At 49.3% G+C, this 23,483-nt stretch overlaps 1 protein-coding gene across 4 annotated transcripts in view; it reads left to right on the top strand.

Annotated features, from left to right (window-relative positions):
• Positions 1-62: 62 nt before the first annotated feature.
• Positions 63-23,483, top strand: part of GLT1D1 (glycosyltransferase 1 domain containing 1) — a 139,710-nt gene continuing 116,289 nt past the window's right edge. For 2 of the 4 annotated variants that reach the window (XM_067015552.1, XM_067015551.1), the window contains exon 1: positions 11,821-11,930. In XM_067015552.1, coding sequence (XP_066871653.1) covers positions 11,863-11,930 — 68 coding nt within the window. In that variant the 5' untranslated portion in view covers positions 11,821-11,862. Of the gene's footprint in view, positions 596-708; positions 997-11,814; positions 11,931-23,483 lie in introns of those variants that run through there. The other 2 variants (XM_059040032.2, XM_059040031.2) reach the window with 2 other exon arrangements.

Below are 23,483 nucleotides of genomic sequence, written 5' to 3' on the forward strand. Positions count from 1 at the left end.
GCCTCTCTCTCGGCCCGCCCCTCGAGTGTCCCTATTGGGTGAGCCCGCCGCGTCGCCCACCTGGACTTCCGGTTCCGCCCCGGAAGCCTGCCCGGGCGGGGGGCCTGCTTCCGCTAGCGGTGGTTCCTGAGGGCAGGGGTGTGACCACAGAGAGGGTTTTAAAAGTGAAATCAGAGGCAGGCCCTCCGGGGTTCCGAACTCAGACTGCTTACGGTGGCTTCAGCCTCTGCCTGCCCTCCAGGCTAGTTTGCTCAGGCTGGCCCTCCCGCGCCCGGCCTCCTGCCTCCCTGCCCTGGGACCAGGTTTCTCTGTGCTCTGTTGCCGTTGGGAGCAGAGAGTTCTTTGCGGCGTGCGTTCTGTGCATTGTAGGATGGGTAACGGCATCCCAGGCGTCTACTGCACTAGATGCCCGTGCCACCCCGCTCCCCAGCTGTGATAACCAAATCTGTCTCCAGACGTTCCCAAATGACCCGCGGTGGAGCAAAGTCGCCTGCGTTGAGAACCACCGCCTGAGAACAAGTTCAGAGCCTTGTTTCCTTGTCGCATGGCTGGCCTCCTGTTTTCCTTCAGCCCTCAACTGGAGTGGTGACTCCTTGTAAGCATTTCTTGACCAACCCATCCAAAGTGGGTTCCATACCCATCCCCTTACCCTGTTATAGTTTCTCCCATGGTAACTACCACGTTTTTTGTTTATTCCTTTTCCCCCAGCTTGTACGTGGTCCCCACAATGCTGAGCTCCATGGTGGCAGTGTTCTTGTGTCTCTTGTTCCTCACCATGCCCTCCAGCACCTACACCAGTGTGGGACATTACACCGGAGTGGAGCGGAAGAGTGTTCTCCAGAAACGGCCTCCACCATGGCTTCAGAAATTGGGACCCAGGGCTGTCATAATTCAGTTCATCTGAGACCGTTTCTTCTTCTTCTTCCACCCTTAACTCCAGCTGAAATCAGGATGGAGCAATTACCTAGGAAGTGGGCTTGCTGGTCGGTCATCTGGGTAAGTAGTCCTTCCTAAAAGGCTTGAAGTAGCATGTATTAACTTTTTTATTTTTCAAAATGTCCGACATCTTGACTGTTGCCTAGCAAGGTGCTGGCACACAGTGGGCAGTAGATAACATATTTAATGAGAGAATAATCGGATGCCAAAATAGGACTTGTCCCACCCTATCCATTAGTGCTAATCATCTTCAGCTGTCAGCTCAAAGGTCACTTTCCTGAACTTCCCGGATTAGAACAGATCACCCTTTTATATGTCATTAGAGCACGGTATACGTTTTTCTTACGCCGCACCCATTATAATTTATAATTATTTATTTTGTGAAGCTGTTTAGTGGCTGTCTTCAAAGCTGGGAGGGATGAGATTTTGTTTGTTTTGTCCGCTACTATATTCCTAGAATCTAGGACAGCACTCGCCAGTAATAGATATGTGTGGAATTAACTGAATAAATGAATGACTGAATATTTGTTGAATTGTAAGTGGTACCGGAGGAATGTCTTACGTTCACCTAATTTTTTCTGAGACTCTCGTGATGTCCTACAGCATGTCATAGTGTCCTAATTTCGCTAGTGGAAAAAGCAAACCCCTCAAGATGCCGGTCTAGGGTCACACATCTCGTAGGCGTTAGAAGTCAGACCTGAGTAAAAGGCTCAAAACAAATTCCTAGTCCAGTGCTTCTTCCACACCCCAGCTGGTACATAAGTCCAAAACTATGAGTGTCTGTTTTAAGACTGACGGCATGATATGCTCAGGCAAAGAGCAGAGTAACATTCAACATGGCATGAAAATAAAGCCATTCAGCTTGAACCATGTGGTGACTTAGTGGTGAAGCTCTGCCCAGAACAGATGTGCCATTTTGGATGACAGCACGCTAACCCAGTTGGGTTGTCTTGTTTAAGAAGGATAAAGCCAGGTGAAAGGGGGTGGGAGGTGGCAGTTCCAGAGCTTAGGATGTGCACCCAGGACTCGTGAGCGCTGGTTGCTGGTCCGCGGGAGGCCTGCCGTGCGCCCCAACCTGTGTACCCAGAGGCTGCAAAACAAATCCAGCGGGCAGAAATGTTTTCATTTGGTTGCGATGTTTAAAAGAAGTGAACCAAGACCATGTAATTCAAGATTCCATTTCTAGGAAATGTCCAGAGTAGGCAACTCTGTAGGGACAGAACGCAGACTGGTGTGTGCTTGCCAGCGTTGGGGGGAAGGGGAGATTGGGGAGTGACCCCTAAAATGTGTGGCGTTGCTTTTTGTAGTAATGAAATGTTCTGAAATCGTGGTGATAGTTGCACAGCTCTGTGAGTATACTAAAAACCACCGAATGTACTCTTTAAGCGGATGAACTGTATGGTACCTGAATTACATTTCAATAATGCTGTTACCAAAAAAAAAAAAAAAAGTGACCAACAGTTAAACATTGGGAGGTTTCACATATAAATTTGGATGCCCTGCTGCTCTTGGAAAAACAGACAGGAGCCCTGGCAACACCGGGACGTGTGGCTGCCTGTGACACTAGTGACCACCTCCCGCCCCGGCTTGAACCACGCTTCTGGTGTTTGTGCCTTTACGCATTCTTTGCAGGTCACAGTGCCAAAGGGCTGAGACTGTGACCTGCTTTGGTGAAGAGACTGTGGCGGAAGCGTCCCTGAGCCAGGTCTGAGCGTAAACCTTAAGAATTTCTTTTGTGCCTTGGGAGCCCTGAACCAGCTGCCTTGCTGGAGGCCGTGTGGTGGGGGGGGATTCTGCAGCTACATGGAGAAGGGGTCCCGGTGCCTCAGGCTGGGAGGCTGGGAGGCTGAGGCACCAGGACTCCAGACTATACTGCAGAGCTACACCTTGCCGACGAAGGAAGACCCACAAGTAACCACCAGCAAGACCAACAGGACAGACTGCCCAGCCGAGCCTCCACCCGGATCGCAGAATTAGCAGATCGCAGGTGAACAAATTAAATAATTGTCACGTTAAGCTGCTAAGTTCTGGGGAGGTTAGGTAGGCAGCATCAGGTAATGAAAACACACCTACCTTCCCCCAGAGCCATGATCTGCTGACACCAGGTAGCCACCCCTACCTTTAGACGGGGCACCAACTGTCTGGCTCACACAGATCCTTCCAACTCTCTGATGTCTTATTTTTCTCCCAGAAGAGAAATTATTCCCCATATCTGCACTGTCCACTGTCCAACTTAAATCCGTTCACACTTCATGCAGTGAAATACTTTGTTTCTCAGTCATGCCAGCCACATTTCAAGTGCTCGGTGGCCCCAGGTGACCAGTGGCTGCCATGTTGGACAGCACAGCACTGATCACTCCACCGCTACAGAAGCTTCTGCTGGACAGCCCTGCTCTATACTAACGTGCAGTGGATCTGACCCGCTGCTTGTCACCAACGTCCACACCCTCTTTCTCCCTGCTCCCCACCAGCTACCCATAGAGCTCAGAAGAAACTAGCTTCATCTTTGTTTCTGGACCTGACTAGTTAACACCAGTGCTAAGTCTCTAATGCGTCTTCACAGTGTTCAGAAATGCGGACTCTAGCCATTCTGGATGTCAATTTCCCCTGGGGCCCAGGAGAAGACAAGTGACATAGATGGGCCCAGTGAGGCTAAAGGAAAGGACTCTTACTCAGTGACCGCGGGAGAGATACTCCCTTCCACACCAGGCGTGAATCAGGACGCCCACAGCCCTAGTTGGCGGGGGGTGGGGGGCAGCTGTTTCACAATCACGCGATAAACCAGTGTAGGATGAAGCCAGCTGTGTGGATAGCACAGTAAAGAATCAGAGAGATGTCACATAACAAAAGATAGTCAATCTGACCTTGTTTAGTAGGTGTCAAACCACCTATTGTGATTCGATCAAAAAGTGGGAAAATAAAAAATATAAGGAGAGGGCAGCCTGATATTTCTCCCCTCACACACAGCCCAATCCGCTCTTAGAGTTTTCTCTCAGAAAACTGCTCGCAGGCTCAGTAGTTGTGGCTCATGGGCTTACTTGCTCCGCGGCATGTGGGATCTTCCCGGACCAGGGCTCGAACCTGTGTGCCCTGCACTGGCAGGCGGATTCCTAACCACTGTGCCACCAGGGAAGCCCTCTTAGAGTTTTCTGCCTGGTCCCTGTGATCAGTGAGCTTGCAGCCTGTGTACTAAGTCCCAATGATTGAATACCTAAAGAACTGATAGTTGATGTACATTGAGTCTCACCACTTTATTGGGTATACTTGTGATAACCCCCTGTTCCTGAAGGTAGTTGTATGAGTCTCTCCCATGCACCTAAAATAATCAAATAAATAAAAGACTTAACTCATAGAGCAGGCTTCCGGGGATAAGTGACACTGTCTTATCAAGTTTTATGGGCGGCCTCTTTGCCTCCAGGGCCCTCTGGGAAAGAGGACCTTACCCCAAGTTTGCTTGTGGTGTGGACTGGAATTGGAAATGCGCTGTTTGCTCAAGACCCGAGGCCCTTCCTTCTCCGCCGTCACCCTGTCCCTTTCTCAGAGCAGAACTCAGAGAAGATGCTCTCTGATGGGAGGTTTTCAGAAACCACCCAAGGTTGAGGGCATTTCAGGGGCTGCCTAGTTCCTCTGACTTTTTTCATGATGTTTCTGCTTTTCATTTCACATCTGCATGGCTCAGCCCTTGCGACGAGACAGTGGCATGTGCTTACTCACAGTCTCAGCTTCCTCAAAACGCTGGTTTATGGACTTTCATGGACTTTCTCTGCCTCCGCGCATCCCTCACTCGATCAACAAACTGCTGAACACCTTCCCCACATGTCATGGCGGCTCATTGTCGGCACTCAGGGCCAGTGCCTCTGCTTTTCTGTTTCCCAGTTCCCTACAGAGGGGCTTAGGTCCAGCTCATCTTTGTGCATCAGTCCATGGCATAGGTCATTAGCTAAAGTCGCAGGCCATGTCATCGGTCTTTCGACTCCTCAGGTATGGAAAGTCGTCAGAAATTCTATTTATTGCAGGGAGTCCCTATTGCACCAGTTCTCTCTGGCTGGGGATAATCTAGGTAGAAGCCGAAAATAGAAGGACTGAAAACAGAGCCAACCAATGGAATGGAATCAAGTCTTGTTTTCTGGAGCCCAAACCAAAGCCATACCAACCTGCCTTTGTGAGAATGAATTCAGCTTTCAGAATGACCTGTGTTTTATTTCTACAGAAGATGTGAGAGCATGTGACCAGGAAGATGGATTTTGATTTGACTTTTTGAAGCACTCACTGTATTTGACCTTTGGAGTAGCAACCTCTGCTTCTCAGGTTCTTTCCCTCCTGGGTTTTAAAGCCCCACAAGACATCTGCTAAAGTCGGGCATTCACAGATAAAGAGGGAGGTATAAGAGGGAGTGAGAGAGTTAAGTGAAAGAAAGTGAACTTCTGTTTCTTCCTATTTGAAGTACAAGATGTGAACAAATGTGGGACCACACCTAACCGTTCTCTTTTAACTGCCACTTAAAAAAAGTTCCCTATAAATATCTTAATTTATGTTGCAATCATCAAATAGATAATTGGTAGTTATAAGTGTATTTATTTGGAAAGTTAGGCCTTATGGGGAAGATCAATGGAGATGAATCCAAAGGATAAAAATTGAAGCACATACATAAAATAATTCATCGTATGATAATTAAAGGCATTTCCAATCCATGGGGAAAAGAATGGATTATTCAATAAATTCTGTTGGAAGAAAGTAAATGTGAAGAAAATTGGCTTCACATATTATACTGACATAAATTCCAGACGGATAAAATACTATCATGGACAAATCAAAAAGATAAAAGCATTAAGAGAAAATTGGGCAAATATAAAATCTCAGGAGGGAAATGTTTTTCTAAGTCTAACACTAAAGCCATAAAGGAAAAGTTGATTGGTTTGACTCCATAAAGATATAAAACTTATCTGTAAAAAAGAGAAGAACAATTGCAGTTAACAGCAAACAAACTGCAAAAAAAATATTTGAAATACATACGACAGAGTTGCTGTCCTATTTTATAGAGTTCTTTGGAATCTTATGAAATGTATTGGATAAGCATCCAGTAAATAAAATTGGCAAAGTCAATGTCCAGGCATTATGGGGAAGAGCTGTCCCTTGGGCCTAGTCAGCATCTATTCCTCCTCTGGTAAGAGAACCTGGATTTTCTAGGGAAATCAATGCTCCCTGTGGCTCAGGCAGGACTGGCTGGTCCCCTAGGCTAGGAATGGTCATGTGACCTAAGCCCATCCAATCAGCAGCAGTCCATCTAGTGCACTATAGCGGCTGGTTCCAAGATGGACATGCGACCCAAATTAGTTTAATCACAGCTAACCCCATGACTTATTCTGGAGTAACCAGGAAAAAACATTCCTCTTTCTGCTAGATTTGGAATTATAAAGATATAAGCCTGGAGTTGCTGGCGACCATCTTGTGAAACCCAAGAATTAAGCAACCCAGAAGAAGGTTGAAATGAAGTGAGAAAGCCCTTGTTTCAAAATGACATTTTCTAGGTCTTGGTCCTGACCCTGGCTTAAAGTAGCCCCCCCACCCACACCTGGGACATTTCAACTGTGAGCCCATAAATTCTCATTTTGATTAAGCAAGAGTGACTTTCTGTCATCTGCAACTGAAATAGCCCCATCTAATACAAGCAATACATACACATGCCCGCACAGAGAGAGAAAAGAAAAAATACAGTGCCCTTCAGGAAAAAAAAAAAATCAAATTTCACCGATGATTAAGAAATGGAAAAAGAGGGATGCTTTGTCACTTGAATGGAGAAATACCCAGTGTTTGCAATGTTTTGGTAGATAAGTGTGCGTGTAAATGACCAATGCAGAGTTACATTGTACGACTGTTCTGGAGGACAATTGGTCACTTGTATGAAAACCACATTTGCCTACACTTTGAAAGTGCAATTCCATTTCTGGGAACTTAAGAATGTGTGCAGAGACAAATGTTCATTGCAGTGTTGCTTAAAATAGCAAAAAGATTAGAAACAGCAAAGATACACAACAAGAAGTCATTGGTTAAATAAATTACAGTGCTTGCGTACACTGGAATGTTATGTAGTTACTCGCATGATACTGTAGAAGTAGGTTCTGAGAAGTATTGCTGATATGTCATTGTATTAGTTTTCTGTGCTGTGTAACAAATGATCCCAACCTTAGCGGCTCAAACAACAGGCACCTATTATCTGGCAGCTCTGCAGGTCGGGAGACTGGGCATGCCTGACTGGGTTCTCAGCTCAGCGTCTCACAAAGCTGACAGCGAGGTGTGGATGGGGCTGAGATCTCACCTAGAGCTCTTTCCAGCTCCTGTGCTTGTGGCCGAGTGTAGTTCCTTGAGGTGGGGGGGGGGGGGTGGGTTCGGGGGGCCCATCTCATGCTGGCTGGCAGTTGGGGGCTGCTCTCAACCCCTCATACCTGCCAGTAATCCTTGTCACGCAGCCCCCGTTTATCCTCAAAGCCGGCAATAGAGAATCTCCCTGACATCGTATCCTCTCTCATACTTTGCATCTTTCCAACATCAGGAAATGTCCAGTCCCTTTAAAGAAACAGCTGTTGGGTTTGACTCACCCTGCCTATGGAGGGCAACTGATTTGGGAACTGAATCACTTCTGCAAATTCTCTTCACAGCACCACCTGGATGGGTGTTTGAATGGGAAGAAGGTGTAAAACAGGAGGTGGGAAATCTTGGGGGCCAAGTTGGAATTTTGCCTATCACAATTGCAAAAAGAGCAGTTACTTCCCCCCCCCCCCCCCCCCCCCCCCCCGCCGCCACCAGCCCAAGTGTAGAGTGTTCCTAATTTTTTTAACAATCACACACAAAAAACAGGATAAAAGTCAGCTGAGTCCAAAAGAGAGCCAAAGAATCCTAGTAAAGAATTCACATGGCTTGTGTTACTTCGGGAGGCCTCCTGCTTTCTGTGTCTCAGTTTCCTCATCTGCAAAGTGATGAGAACCATAGTACCTAGCGTCTAGGACTGGGGGGAGACTGAGGAGTATGGCAGAGTGCTTAGAACATTGCCGAGCACAGGTGAGCACCACTATTACGATGATTATTTGTAAAGTCTGGAAAAACTTGAAACCAAAATGTTTGTAGCCTTGTTCTCAGATAGTGGGATGCTGTGTGATTTTAAAATTCTGTTTTGTTGGGGGCTTCCCTGGTGGCACAGTGGTTGAGAATCCGCCTGCCGATGCAGGGGACGCGGGTTCGTGCCCCGGTCCGGGAGGATCCCACATGCCGCGGAGCGGCTGGGCCCGTGAGCCATGGCCGCTGAGCCTGCGCGTCCGGAGCCTGTGCTCCGCAACGGGAGAGGCCACAACAGTGAGAGGCCCGCGTACCACAAAAAAAAAAAAAAAAAAAAAATTCTGTTTTGTTTATCTATATGGCTATGTAACAAAACTTGGTTATGTAATAAAAATAAGTTGAAAGATTTAAAGATTAACTATGGGCCTCTGCAAATAACAGGTTGTTACTGGAAGCAGTTAGAACATCTTCCCTTTAGTAAACCTCCAGTGTGCACAGAATTGGACTTGTGTCTCTTCCGTAATTAGAAATAGGAAGCCTTACAGCTGCACCCAATGCTGTCAGACTCACTGTCTCATTCAGCAGTGCTGAGAATCTTTGGGGAGAGGATCCTCCTGCTGAAAAGTTATGAAATGAGTCTGCCCGGCCATCAAAACAGCAGTGGGAATCATAGGCCTGCTTTCTGGCCCAAAGCTCAAAGGGAAAATCACTTACTCCTGGTTGACTTCCACATGTTCATTAAACAACACTAGAAGGAACTAGTTACTTTCAGACCAACACCTTTTTTTTTAACATTTGGTCACTTTCACTGTCAGTGAAAGCCAGAAAAAGGAAACATAACCAGTGAACTTAAACCATAGTTCAGTTCTGCATGTATCTTTTTTTTTCTTTTTATGAAGATCTCTTTCTCTGTCACACACGCAGCATTTGTAGTTCTCAGTACTATGGAGAGGAATGATGGTGCAAAGATGGAAAACTCTGATGGAAATAATGAAGCAGAATGCCTCACTTACTAATATCATGAAGGGGAAAAAAAGAGAAAAGGATTTCAAGTGTTGCTTTTTTTTTTTTTTTTGGCTGCACCACGTGGATTGCAGGATCTTAGTTTCCGGGTCAGGGATGGAACCCAGGCCCTCGGCAGTGACAGCGCAGAACCTTAACCATTGGACCTACAGGGAATTCCCCCGAAGTGTTGATTTTTATCACAGATCCATGTCTAAAGTCAGGGTGCCCACAGTGCCCTCCCTTGAAAACACTATCACTTTTATACAGGGTGGATAATTTTCCCTGCTGCTGGGGACTAAAGAGATGGTCTGAGCAAACACTATGATCAGAGGAAAAACAAATTTTTCTCTGCATAATATTTTAAGACCCTTACGTTAGAAGCATCTGGAGAAATCTCCTAAGAGATGCCAACAACCTTTTCTGTTCTACCCCCCCCCGTAATTATTTCTACATTATTCAATAATAACAGTTGTCTTCATACTCTTTTATATTACCTACTTGGGAGGATCATAAAAGACTTCATCAAAATGAACTAATTAACTGTGATACTGTTTATAGTTCTTATTTTCCAAATGGGTAAATGGAAGCCATGAAAGGATAAAGTTATGGGCCCCCGAAGATATGTCAGAATCTCTTACCTCATGGAACTGGTGTATTCCAGAAAAATCGAATAAAAGCCAGTTTCAGCCCAGCAAATCCTATTGTGGCAGCACTGACTTTCACTAAAAAAAAAAATCAGGAATGCACTCTCATGGGATTAAAATCTCACAACAGCAAATTCAGTGGTTTTATTTAATCCAACAAACATCTATTGAGGGCCTTCCCAGTGCAAGACATTGTCCCCAGCAAGCGGAGGTTAGCTGTGAGCGAGCTCAGGACCAGGGTGAGGGGTGGGCTGACCACTCCCTGATCATGAAACAGAATATGGGGTCAGTAGAGAAGGGACACAGAGTGTGGGGGGGCGGGGGAGGGCATGTGTGGAGAACAGTCCCAGATGAGTCACTGGGGGCCTTCATACACACAGCCATCTGTGAAAGGGGCCTCTGAAGTGGATTGAATGGTAGCCCTGAAAAAGATAATGTCCACATCCTAGTCCACCATTTTATTCAGGGTGGCAAGGTACCCAGCTAACAGACTATTTCTCAGCTGCCTTGGATGGAAGATGTGTGCACAGTAAGATAAAGTCACAGAGGCAGTGTGTAATTCCAGGAGGGGCCCTTAGAATGGAATGCACCATTTTGCCCTTCCTTCTTGCTGGCTTGTAATGTGAATGTGATGGGTGGAGCTCTGGCAGTCACATTGCACCTAGAGGCCATCTTAAGAATAAAGGCCAGGGACTTCCCTGGTGGCGCAGTGGTTAAGAATCCGTCTGCCAATGCAGGGGACACGGGTTTGAGCCCTGGTCTGGGAAGATCCCACATGCCACGGGGCAACTAAGCCCGAGCGCCACAACTACTGAGCCTGCGAGCCACAACTACTGAAGCCCGTGTGCTCTAGAGCCCGTGCTCCGCAACAAGAGAAGCCACCGCAGTGAGACGCCTGCGCACTGCAACGAAGGGTGGCCCCCACTTGCAACAACTAGAGAAAGCCCAGGCGCAGCAACGAAGACCCAACGCAGCCAAAAATAAATAAATAAAAATTTTAAAAAAGAATAAAGGCCAAACAAGACCATGCTGGAGAAGAAAGAGAGAGGTCTCTGTCCCTGGTGACTATGGAGCCAAGATATAAATTTCAACTTCTAACAACAGGAATACAGATTGAGCTCACAAAGGAATTGAGATGCACTTACAACCACTGTGGTAAACTGGGGGGTTTAGGTCCCATCTGTTCAACAAGGAGGCCACCTGACTGAGGGGGCTTAAATGCGCAGGTTCTTCCTTAATCAAACCAAATCTTAAGCTGTAAATGCCTCAAGGTTACAGAATCGAAACCTAAAGACAACCAATCACAAAGAGCCAACTAGACTTTCAGCAGTAGCCAATCAATTTCCTTACTTTGCTTATGCCTTTTAGGTATAAAAGCCTCACCGCAGCTCCTGTTTGTGGGTCCTCCTGGCCGCTACCTGATCCCAACCCTTTCTGTGCTACCCAGTTGGAGTAAACTTTTGCTCAAAGTAAAATTTTAAATGGGCTTCAGTTTATCTCAACACTTCTGAAGGGGCACCTGCTTCTTAGATCTGTTTACTGTGGGAAAGATGGCTGCTATCGCCCCACCTCTCATTTTCAAGAGATACCCTGGTGGTGGCCCCATGAAAGTGGGCACTGCTCACCGTGGTCGCCTGGGGAGTCCACCCATGGCCTCCTCTGGTCCCTGTGGCAGGGAATCGGCCATCACCCTTGGTGCCGGCCACCGTGGAAAGGGACCCGCGGACCCCTGGTCCCCATGGCCGCAGCGCGCAGCCAGCCTGGTCCCGCTGAGTGTGTGTGTGTGTGTGTGTGTGTCTGTGTGGGGAGCCTGTGGCCAACCCTGGTCCCTGTGGCAGGGGATTGTGGCCATCCACCCCTTGTCTCTGTGCGAAGGGACCCGAAATCACCTCTGGTGACAGTCCCCATGGAAGCAGACCTGCGGCCGCTCCAGGACCCCCGTGGGAGTCCCTTCTGGTTCCCTTGGAGGGGACCCAGGGATCCCCTGCCGCTGGTCCCGTGGGAGGGGCCCCGCGCCCAGTCCCCCCCCCCCCGACACGCCACCCCCCGCCGCCCCGCGCGCCCCTGACCCCCGGCCCCGCAACCGGCGAGCGCGGGCGCGGCCTGGGGAGCGGCGGGCGGGCTGACGGACCCCGGCCGCCCCGGCCCGCGTCCCCGCCCCGCCCCGGGCCCGGCCTTGGCGGGCGGTGGACTGCCGGGCGGCGGCGGCGGCGGCGGCGGCGGCGCCATGCGGCTCCTGTTCCTGGCGGTGCTCCGGCGGCACACGGGCAACGCCATCACGGCCCAGCGCGTCCGGTAGGTGCGCCGGCGGCCCGGGTCCCGCCGGGGGCAATGGCAGGGGGCGCGGGGGTCGGACCGGCCGGAGGGTGCGGGGCCCGGGGGAGCGCGGGGCGGCGAGGGGCGCGTGTCCGGCTCCGGCGCGGGTGCCCGGGCCTCGGCCGGCGCTGCGCTCCTAACGCTCCCCGGAGGCCGCTCGGCCGGTGACGCCGCTTGTGCCCGGCGCCTGGGCGGCCCCGCGAGGCAGGCAGCGCGGCGGGGGCTGCTCGGCGTTCCGCGGACGCCTCTCGGCGCGGCCGTCTTCACGGACGCTCCGTATCGATCATGAGTGCCCTAGGTTTGGGGAGGCGGCGACGGAACGCGAAGTCGGGGCTTCGGGACGCGGCACGTCTGCGGGGACGGGAGAGAAAGAATACAAACACATGGGTATAAATATACAGTGATACCTACAGACCCGTGTACACACACCCGCGAGGGCCGCTTGTGCGCGTGCGCTGTTTTAGGCGGGATGCTCCGGAGAGGCCTCCGTGTTAGAGGGAGGTTTGCGCAGCATCCTGGGTGCGACGAGGGTCCCTTGAAGCTGGGGCGGCCTGGCGGGGTGGGGGTGGGAGTAGGGGTGGACCAGGATTTCCAGGCAGCAGGCGCAGCAAAAGTGCAAACCAGTGTTACTGGACCTGCCAATCAAAGTAGCCTTTCCTTGGACTTCCCTGTTGGTCCAGTGGTTAAGACTGCGCTTCAATTGCAGGGGGCACGGGTTCAATCTCTGGTCGGGGAACTAAGATCCCGCGTGCCTGCGAAGTGTGGCGGAACAAACAAAACCAAAACCCCCCAAGGTAGCCTTCCCTCTTCCACCTGTGCCATCGCCACCTTCCCCGACTCCTTGCTTGGTTATCTTCTTAACATTTATCTTTTCCTGCAGTTATCTTGTTTGCTAGGTTTCTTCCTCCACTTTTGCTCTTCTCCCTGCTGGAAGGTAAGTCCCCAGGGCAGGGAGGGAGCTGATTAGTGCCTGAAGTTTCATAGCAGCTTTTTTTTTTTTTTTTTTAAGCAAACTGACTTGCTTCATGAAATTTCTCAATTGACTTCCCCTCTGTGGGCCTTCTTCCTCATCATCCAAATGAGTGATTGGGGCTACACCTCCCCTTTCACGTCTCTTTCTCCTCAAATATGTTAGTTCTCCTAAAGGACAGCAGCGACAGGATACGTCAGTCTTTTGAAGTTTTCGGCTAGGCTTTTCCCATGAGGGTCTTCACTGCACAGGTTTATCTTAAGTCAGTGGCACCGCTATCCCTCATTTGGAAGGCAGCTATGCTCACCACTGTTTATTGATTTATTTTTTGGCCCTGCTGTGTGGCACGTGGGATCTTAATTCCCCCACCAGGGATCGAACCCGTGCCCCCTGCCGTGGAAGTGTGGAGTCTTAACCACTGGACCACCAGGGAAGTCCCAGCTGTCACCCATTTGGACATAAACAGCCAGGAGGCACATTCCAGTGGGGCAGAGAGAGATTGCAGGGTTAACGAGAAATGAAGGAGGTGACTGGGGCTGCGGCTTCAGAGGAGGACTCTCTGAGGAGGTGACATTCAGACCAGGACCCCAGTGACAGAAGGAGGCAGCCACTCAAGGATCTGGAAGGATGGATGCACCTGGGACAGAGTAATAGCACGGACACAGGCCCTGGGGCCAGAGCAAGCTTGACAGGCTTGAGAAACAGAAAGAATCCATGCTCTCTGGGCTAAGGCAAGGCAGGGAGGTCAGAGAGAGAGGGGCCAGCCCAGCAGAGCCTGCACCCATAGTTTATGCTGTGGAAACTAGAGAGAACCTCCATTATTTAACTCTGCACTCCTCACTCGAGCTGTGCGCCGGAGCCCAAATCTTCCAAAGGCTCGCGGCCACCAAAGGGCCCTCAGGGGAGCTAGGCGGGCACTTCCACGGACATTCAGCAGGGTGCAGGGCCCTTTAGTTACTTTGCTCCTCGTTTTCCTGGCTGTGCGTGACGCAGGATAAGGATTGTTCTTTGTGCTTTGCTCTCTCTTCAGAGCCCGGCTTTGTTTGGTCTCCCCTCCACTCAGGAAGGATTGCTGGGGCGGCGGGGGGGGGGGGGGGGAGGGAAAAGCAGAAGTTGCTGGAAGACATCTTCTGTCTTGTGAAAGCCTAGGTTCCTTGAGGAAATGATGCTCTGAGTCCTGAAGGGGAGGGCAGGGAGGTTTCCATGGTGACAGACTTCCCTGGGAGCCAATTACCAGGAAGCCGTGAGAACCAGAGGAGCTCCTCAGAAGTTCTCTGGGGAAAACCCCTGCGACCCTCAAGGGACCCTGGGCAGCAGTGAGGGGAGCCCCCCCTCGAATGAGTAAGATCAGGGTCCTCATCAGTCTAGTGGGGGGGGTGTCTGAGTTCATTAAAAAAAGAAGAAATGAGTCTGTTCTTGCACACTCAAGCTTGTAGTTGTGAACGAACACCCGATACATAAATAGCGATGCTGACTTGTGAAGGGCACAGCCGTACAGGACTGGACATGTCGGATGCTCTGGGGAACCAAGCCAGGCTAGACGTGGGGTGGTTCAGGCGTCGCAAACCGGTAGAAAGACACAAGCTCTGGAGCAGTCCTCCTGCCTTCACAAGGCCTCCTCCCTGCTTAAAATCCCTAAGATCTAAGCCAGGTTACATAATTGCAGCTCAGACCTGCCACACAGGCTTGTTATCAGGATCAAATATGAGTTAATACATTTTCAGTGTTTTGAACCAGGCTCGGCGCTTAGTACGCACTTAATAGACGTGGGCTGTTCGTAAGGATATGAACCTGAGTTGGCGAGGAAGGGAAGGGTCAGTGTCGGGGCAGGGTGTCTCAGGCAGCGGGGCAGCAGGTAGGATGCGGGCAAGAGCGGATCCCTTCCCAAACTGAGTTGTGCGAACTTAGCAGTATAGAATGTTCTAGGTCGGTGATTCTCCATGGGAGCAGAGGCCAAGAGAATGTGCAGAGGAGGTAGGAGTGATTTCCCCCCCCCCCCGGGGACATGGAGTAGGACATGGAGACATTTTTGTTGTCACAACCGGGGGTGAGGGGCTCCTGGCATCCAGTGGGTAGAGGCCAGGCGTGCAGCTACACACCCTGCAATGCACGGAACAGCCCTATGACAAAGATTGAACGAGCTCAAGATGTCAGTGGTACCGAGGCCGACAGACCCCGCTCGCGGGGGAGTCTGCGGACGTGGCTGAGAGGCAGGTAGGATACAAGTCACACAGGACCTGCAGTTTAGTGCCAGGCATGGGATGCAACCGTGAAACGCTACCAGATTTATGTGTCGTCGAAGATGGTTCGGGCTGCAGCCTGGAGGGTAGATCAGGATGGCGGCAGAGGAGACTGACATATTTAAGAAGTGAAATGCACAGGGCTTGACAGCTGAACATGGAGAGTGTCAGACGACAAAACGAGTACAATTTAGCAACGACGCCGATGCCCCTTATTCAAGAGAAAACAGTCCATGGATTGGGGGGCGCAGCGCCTCCCAAGCAGCCCAGCCCTCTTCTGAGGGATTTTGGCCGAGACCGAGTTTTATGGAATCTCAGAAGCAGCGTCATGGACACGGCATGATCGGGGATTCCCGTACAAGGCAGCCGGCCCTGTGTCTCTAGGGTCGGGGGCCCCGCCAAAGATGAGTCAGAGCGTCGTGACTGACGTGTATGGTTTCCTGGACCACGAGGCCTGTCCTATAGCACAGACAGACTTACGCTGAGATTTGTGACATCAGCCGGGCCTCCGGCTGATGGGGTGGCCTCCGCTTTGTGGGTCCCGATTTACAGATTAACTTCATCGGGAGTGAGGGGGAAAAAAAGATCCACAGCTTCCTTCATCATAGAGGGAAAATACTGAGAGAAAACCAAGAAAAGCTGGGTATGTTGGGGTCTTTGTAGTAACCTTGGGCCTCTGCTGTCTAGGAGTTTTTAGAAAGTGTAGGTGCTGGAGAAAGCATGTGGGGGGAGTATTTGTCTGGGGGTTGATAACTAGAGAGGGACTGTTTTCTCGTCTGTGTGGCCCCTTACTTCTCCTTCGGTACAGTCAGTCTACCCTGGGGCAGGTAACTTTCCCTTCTAACCTAGAGGCTCTTTGCTAGAATTTTTAAAACCCTAATCAGGGCCTACTCTCTGGGGTTGCCTCCTAAGCACTAGAAATGTTAGAAACCTGCATCAGAGGTTTTTTTTCACCTCTGAACAAAAAGGAGCTTTGTTTGGGGTATGCGGTTTGCTGGCACTGTTACGTGGGCTCTTGTGTGGACGAGGATCAGGGAGCCTGGCCTGCCCAGCAGCGCTGCTCTCCGCGTCTCCATTTGGTCTGTGTCCCCATGGTGTCACCTGGGTCAGCTAGAAGCTGGGTGCGGTGAGGGGACCCACGGGTCCCCATTCACCTCTAATCCCCTGAGGCTGCCATCAGTTTCCAGAAGAACTAGGCAATCTTGAGGATCCTCTAAATCAGGCGAAGGGGTTCAGATCAGTTGCTAACAGTGAAAGTTGAAATTTAAATTGCACATGTCATAGATGTAAAAAAACCAAAAACAAAGCAGTCACACCGTTGCTTTAGTGACGAGGTAACAGGAGATCAGGGTTTCAAAGTGCACTTCCTGCTAGGCTAAAATAAATAGCAGAGCTGAGCAGTTGGCCAGAGATCATCCACCTGCAAACACAGAGGTATTTACTCTCTGACCATTTCCAGGGAAGGTATGCTGACCCCTTGCTCTAAACCGGACTATCAGAGACTCGCTAGACTACCGGGCCTCACACCTAGAGTTTGTCTGCAGCACTGCTAAGGGTTTAGGGAAATGCAGGAAAGGAGATGGAAAAGAAGGGAATTCCCTGCCAGTCCAGTGGTCAGGACTCTGCACTTTCACGGCCAAGGGCCCAGGTTCAGTCCCAGGTTGGGGAGCTAAGATCCCGCAAGCCGCAAGGTATAGCCAAAAAAATTTGAAAATAGAATACGTACATACATACCTACATACAAAATAAAAAAGAGAGAGAGATGGAAAAGAAGAAAAGGTGAAGGATTGAGGCTTCCTATGTCCAGATTAGGGAGTCCTAAAAGTCAGTGCTTGGATGAGCGCCCTGGCACCCAAGTGAACGCGGTGTCCCCTAGTGAGAGCGGCACTTTGCACAGTGGCTGTGACTCTGTGTTCTTCCCCTGCCTTCATCTGGAAAACGATGTATAAAAGTGTTTTTATTTGAATGGGAAGCACTTTAGATAACAGAAGCAAACAAGACTTTCTGGAAGCTCACTGGAAGGGGAAAAAAAAAAAAAGGAAGAAAGGCAAACATCGTGGCATCCAGTGCAACCCTGGCCCTACTGCCCAGCTGCCTTCTGCTGGCTCTAAGTTTGAATTCTACTGTGAGTGCCAAGCATATGGGAAGGAAAAACGCCTGAGCCTGTTCAAATTTTCTACGTTCTCTTTAGAAGATGCCAAGGAAATGATGCTGAAAACTTGGCCTCTGTGCCCCGGTGCCAAATTGAATCTCGGAAGCAGAGTTTTGGGTGAAGTAGAAAGCAATAGCTTTATTGCTTTGCCAGGCAAAGGAGGCCACGGTGGGCTCATGCCCTCAAAACTGTGTGTCCCAATCCGGGAGGATTTGGTGAGGAGTTGTTTTGGTTTTTGTGTGTTTGGGCCAAGCCATGCGGCATGCGGGATCTTAGTTCCCCAACCAGGGATTGAACCCGTGCCGCCTGCAGTGGAAGCACGGAGACTTAACCACTGGACCGCCAGGGAAGTCCCTGAGGAGTTTTATAGCAATGGGTCAAGGGCGGGGTTGCTGATAAGGATGAGGGTGTGTGCAGGGCCTACATTCCTTTAATCTGGCCTCAGGGGGTCTCCTGGTGAGCTTCTGTGGTTCTCAAACTGAGGTTATCAAACGGTGACCTCCTCTCTGGAATGAAAACTGCTTTATCAAGTAGTTAACATTTTCCATTTGTTGGGGGTTTTAGTTCTGCAGAAGAGCTCAGAGATATTGTTCTGTGTATCCCTCGAGGTGGAACCAGGACCCTGCCCCAAGGTTTCTTTTTCATCTTTTTATAGTTTCTTTTTTTTTTTTTAATTAATTTTTATTGGAGTATAGTTACTTTACAATGTTGTCTTAGTTTCTGCTGCACAGCAATGTGAATCAGTTATATGTATACATATATACCCTCTTTTTTAGGTTTCCTTCCCATTTAGGTCACCACAGTGCATTGAGTAGGGTTCCCTGTGCTATAGAGCGGGTTCTCATTAGTTACCTGTTTTATACATAGTAGTGTCTATATGTCAATCCCAATCTCCCAGTTCATCCCTCCCCCTGCTCTTCTGTCTCCTGACTGCTCCCCCCTTGTCTCTGCATTCTCTCCCTCTGCTGATTAGCAACTGTTTGAACCTGCCCTTTGGAACTCAGGGAAGGTCATGGAGGCTGCAGCGTACTTCCTACAAACAAGAAATGGGGGACACAGAAAGGCTTCTGAGCCCAGTAGCCCTACAGGGTCCTGCTCGATTTTAGAAACTGCAGATGTACATTAAGTCAGTGGGAAGAGACTATTTCCTTTCCTCCCTCTGATGTAATCATTGTCGGTTATTGTTTTCATTTGGCAAATATTTATTATTGAGCATCTCTAGTGGGCACAGCACTGTGAAGACCTTGGGCGTGGAGCCAGGGAAGGACAGGTGAGCCCTGCAGAAGCCAGCAGCCATTCAACTAAAGAATTTTTAGCACATCGGCTCAGTGCTAAGCCCTGTCATTTGAAAGAAGTTTCCAGCCTTCCTGCGCGAACATACGATTACACAGATTATCTAATTACAATATGGTCAGTGCTAGGAAGAAGTGCTGGGTGGTAAGAGTTTGTTCAAAGGACAGACCTCGTTCTGGGGGGGGGGCTCTGGGAGGCTCCCCTGAGAAATAGTTTTTTCTTTCTCATACATTTTTTTTTATTGAGATTTAATTCACATACCATAAAATTCACCCTTTTAAAAGTATCCAATTCAGTGGTTTTTAGTATATTCATAAAGTCACACACCGCTGCCACTATCTAATTTCAGAACATTTTCAGCCATCTCAAAAGGCACCCCAGACCCATTAGCAGTCACCGCCCCCCCATGCCCCCTTCCCCAGCTCTGGGCAACCACTGATCTTTCTGTCCCCATGGATTTGCCTATTCTGGACATCTCATATAAATGGAATCATACACTATGTGGTCCTTTCTGAGGACTTTACATAATGCATCAGTACTTAATTCTTTTATAGCCGAATAATACATTCTGTGGACGGACATATCACATTTTGCTTGTCCGTCCGTCAGTTGAAGGACATGTGGGTTGTTTCCACTTAGTGGCTACTCTGAATGGTGCCGCTGTGAACATTTGCGTATGAGAAATAACTTTTAAAGCTGGGGTTTCAAACCTGTAGGTTAGCTGGGTGAAGAGGGAGAGAGGTTGGGAGCAGCATTCCTGGCCAAGGGACCTGTATGTGCGGATGCCCCGAGGCAGGAAGGGGCTTGTGGAGTTGAGAAGCCGAGGCAGCTGGCCTGGCAGGCGTGAGCCAAATCATTGCCACAGTGAAGGTTCCGGATTGAATGCTAACAGGATTGCAGAGCGAGGGACTGAGGTGGCAACATAGGGAGGGAGAGTATAGATTCGAAAATGATTTGGAAGGACCTGGGATGATGCAGCAGAGGAGAGACAAGATGTCAGAGATGCTCGTGGGGCTCTGGTGTGTGCTGCCGAGTGAGTGTTGGACACTTCTCACTGTGTTACGCAGCCGAACCTTGGGTCCACTCTCCCGATGCACAGCAAAGCCAATCTACTGACACCGGGTTGTGGTGAAGGAAAGTACAGTGTTTATTGCAGGGCGCCAAGCAAGGAGAATGGGCAGCTCGTGCTCCAAAGACCCAAGCTCCCCAGTGGTTTTCAGGGAAGCGTTTTTAAAGGCAGCATTTGGGATGAGGGCTGCAGGGTGGCTGCCTTTCTTTTGATTGGTTGGTGGGGAGGTAACAGAGTGATGTTCTTGGACTCTCAATCCTCAGGGTCCACATGCTTACGCTCAGTGCATAGCCACCACCCTCCACCTGGGTGAGGGGTCTTAGTTCTTTGCAGAACAACTCAAAGAGATGCATCAGATTGTTATCTGTATCACTTCAGGAGGATCTAGGACTCTGTTTTATCACTGAACTATTGTTTCTTTTTTTTTTTCTTCTTTTTAAAAAATTTTTTTCCTTTTCTATTTATTTTTGTTTTTGTTGTTTTGAACTATTGTTTCTTGACTGCTTCTACTCTGTTTCTGTGTCCCCCTTCCTTTCCCTAATTAGTGACTGCTTTAGTCTACTCTTTGGAATTCAGGGAGGGTCTAGGAGACTAAAGCCCTTTTCTCGGAACAAGAAACGGGAGACTGGGAGGGGCTTTGGGACCCTCTGAGGTCAGAGGGCTGTTGCCGTGGAAGGGATGGAGGGGCATGGGGGAAAGATAACCCTCTGTGGCCGGAGATTCTGAAGGCATACAAGGAGCTAGATGCAACAAGTGGATTTTATATCAGCGAACAAGAAAGGCTCTAAGCTGCTGGTCTATAATCCTTGCAGAGATTTTCAGCCTCACGTCACTGAAAACCCAACCCCAATCGGCCTGGACAAGGACTGGGATTTCACTGCTCATCCTATAAAAAGTCTGGAGGTGGGGCGGCTTCAGGCGTGATTTTGCAGCTAAGATGACATGGGCAGGAGTCAATGGCTCTCTGTGTCTTGGGTCCACTTCCCACTCCTGTCAGGTTTTCTTTCCTCGCACATCCCAACCCTACATGCATCCAGTTCAAGCCCAGCAAGAAACAGTGAGTCTGAGTGTCTGAAAGTACAGCCACAAGTCCCAGATCGCACACCCCGGGGTGGGAGTGTGCATAGGTGGGGTGCTCTGGTTGGATCGGGGGTTGGGTGCTTCCCGTTCAAATGAGTGACGGAGACATTCAAGGCTGCAGAAAGCGGGGACATGGCAATGGATGCTGTGGAGGCCACACGATTCAGAGTGAAAGCTTTACTGATTCTTATCAATAAAGGAAAGGGGAAAAGCAGACCTGTGAACTTTTGGAGACTTAAGGGAGTAACAAACAGTGTTGGCATTGAAGGAGCAGGAAATAACTTGGAGGGGAGGTGGTTAAAACTGGGAAGTTTTGGGCTTCCCTGGTGGCGCAGCGGTTGCGAGTCCGCCTGCCGATGCAGGGGACGCGGGTTCGTGCCCCGGTCCGGGAAGATCCCACGTGCCGCGGAGCGACTGGGCCCGTGAGCCGTGGCCGCTGGGCCTGCGCGTCCGGAGCCTGTGCTCCGCAACGGGAGGGACCACAGCAGTGAGAGGCCTGCGCACCGCCATAAAGAGTGGCCCCTGCTCACCGCAACTAGAGAAAGCCCTCGCACGGAAACGAAGACCCAACACAGCCATAAATAAATGAATGAATGAATGAATGAATAAAGCTAGTGTTGAAATGCCATTTGAAAATAGGTTTAATAAATCAAGAATGAGCCGTTATCTGTACCTAACCACCCCCATCCCATATGCCCTCCCCTATAGATCCTGCATCAGCCAGAAATCTCTCAGGTATGGATTTCCTAAGTAGAATTCAAATTGTCTCTTTTCCATGTATTAACACCTTTTTATTTTTGGCTTCTCATTTTAAAGTTTTAAGAAGATGAATAACAATTATTTCACCCATCCTCTGAAGCACATCGCATCCTTAAGTTTTGCGTGATGTGTATTTTTAGGCTGAAGCGAGCTGATAGCTAGACTGCCTGCAGGCTTCTGTCCTGGCTCTGCCTAACAGTTAGTTGCCTTCAGCATTTCCAGATGAGTTCAGGGGTGCGTGGGGCGGTGGCAGTGATTGGATCAGCATTAACAGTGGAAATGATAAGATCAAGATACCCAGCACGCTTCAAGAGCAGAAGCCAACTCAAGTCTCCAGGCCTTAGTTTTTCTTTCTTGGCCCAGTGACAGCTGCAGTCGAGTGCATTTAATTTACAACACAAAAGAGAAGAGAGAGAGAGAGAGAGAGAGAGAGAGAGAGAGAGAGAGAGAAATTCAGCTTCCCGTAGTAAAGTAGGTGATGATTCTCACCATATTCCCCAGAGTGGGTGCAGGTTGAGGATTTGAATGTAAGGTTTCTTCAGAGGTCCTGAGTTCCCCTGAGGCTCCCATGGTATAAGCAGGTTGGTCATTTTATGGTCATTTTGCTCCAAGATTCTAGATCCTTCATTCTTCTCTGTTTACTGTTATTATTTGATACACTGTTGCCCCTGAGTGCCAGCCAGCTAATCCATCTGGTGTTCAGCTGAAGAGTAACAATCTTTATTATTGCTGGAGTTAGGGGGGAAAATGGCTATATCGGGTCTCAACTTTGTACTCTAGTATCTTCTGGATGATTTAAGAGATTTTCAAGGGTCATTTTAAGTGTCCTTGATTGCCACCTGTGTGCTGATTTTGTGTTTTTCTGTTTGTTTTTTCCATTTTTTTTTTTTTTTTTTGAATATGGTTGATTTACAATGTCGCATTAGTTTCAGGTGTACCACAAAGTGATTCAGTTCTCTACACACACACACACACACACACACACACACACACACACACACACATATTCTTTTTCCGATTCTTTTCCATTATAGGTTATTACGAGATATTGAGTATAGTTCCCTGTGCTATACAGTAGGTCCTTGTAGGTTATTGATTCTGTAATAGAAGCACTAAGTATGATGTGACTGCCTTGTTCATATAATTGCATCCCAGAGTGATTGTGGGAGCAGTGGGCTCGGAGAACAATGGAAACAGTGAGAGGGACGGCTGTGTTAGGAGCAGGGGCTGTCAGATTTCCCCGAAGGGAGCTGGCACTGGGGAATGTCAGGACATGGTCATGGGGCTCAGAAGACATGATGCGTTGGGTGTCCTGCAGGTGGAAGGGCTGGACTGGAGCTAAGGGTGTCAAGAGTGGGATGCGCCCGGCTGTGCAGGGGCTGCAAGCTATGAAGGGTGCTGTGTGCGAGGCTAGGGCGTTTGGACTTGACCCCAGAGACACATGCAGCCATTAGTTTATTCAGTAAGCAAGACAGATCCAGGCCCCATTCTCATGGAGTTGACAGTTGGGCTGACTACCCCAAGCCATTTGAGGTTTTTTGTTTTGTTTTTAAAATTTTTTTTTTTGACTGTGCCATGCAGCATGCAGAATCTTAGTTCCCCAAGCAGGGGTCAAACCCGCCTCCCCTGCAGTGGAAGCACAGAGTCTTAACCACTGGACCGCCAGGGGAGTCCCCATTTGAGGGTTTTAATGAACCTGGTTGGATTGGTTGTATATTCACGTGCACCTCAAACAATTTTAAAAGATAATATATGCACCTGGTCAAAGAATCCAGCCATGCAAAATGGTGTGTGATGAGAAGATAATCTCTCCCCCACCCTGGTCCCTGGTCCTCTTTAGACAGAATCATTATTATCTATCCCTTCTGTATCCTTCTAGAGATGTTCTGTGCACACATACTATATATGCACAAAATGTTCTTCACCTTGTGAAGAAGAACACTTCTTTAACAATGTGTCCTCTTTTCAT

The sequence above is a fragment of the Kogia breviceps genome, chromosome 15 (genome assembly GCF_026419965.1).
Source record: "Kogia breviceps isolate mKogBre1 chromosome 15, mKogBre1 haplotype 1, whole genome shotgun sequence".
NCBI classification, from domain to species: Eukaryota; Metazoa; Chordata; class Mammalia; order Artiodactyla; family Physeteridae; genus Kogia; species Kogia breviceps.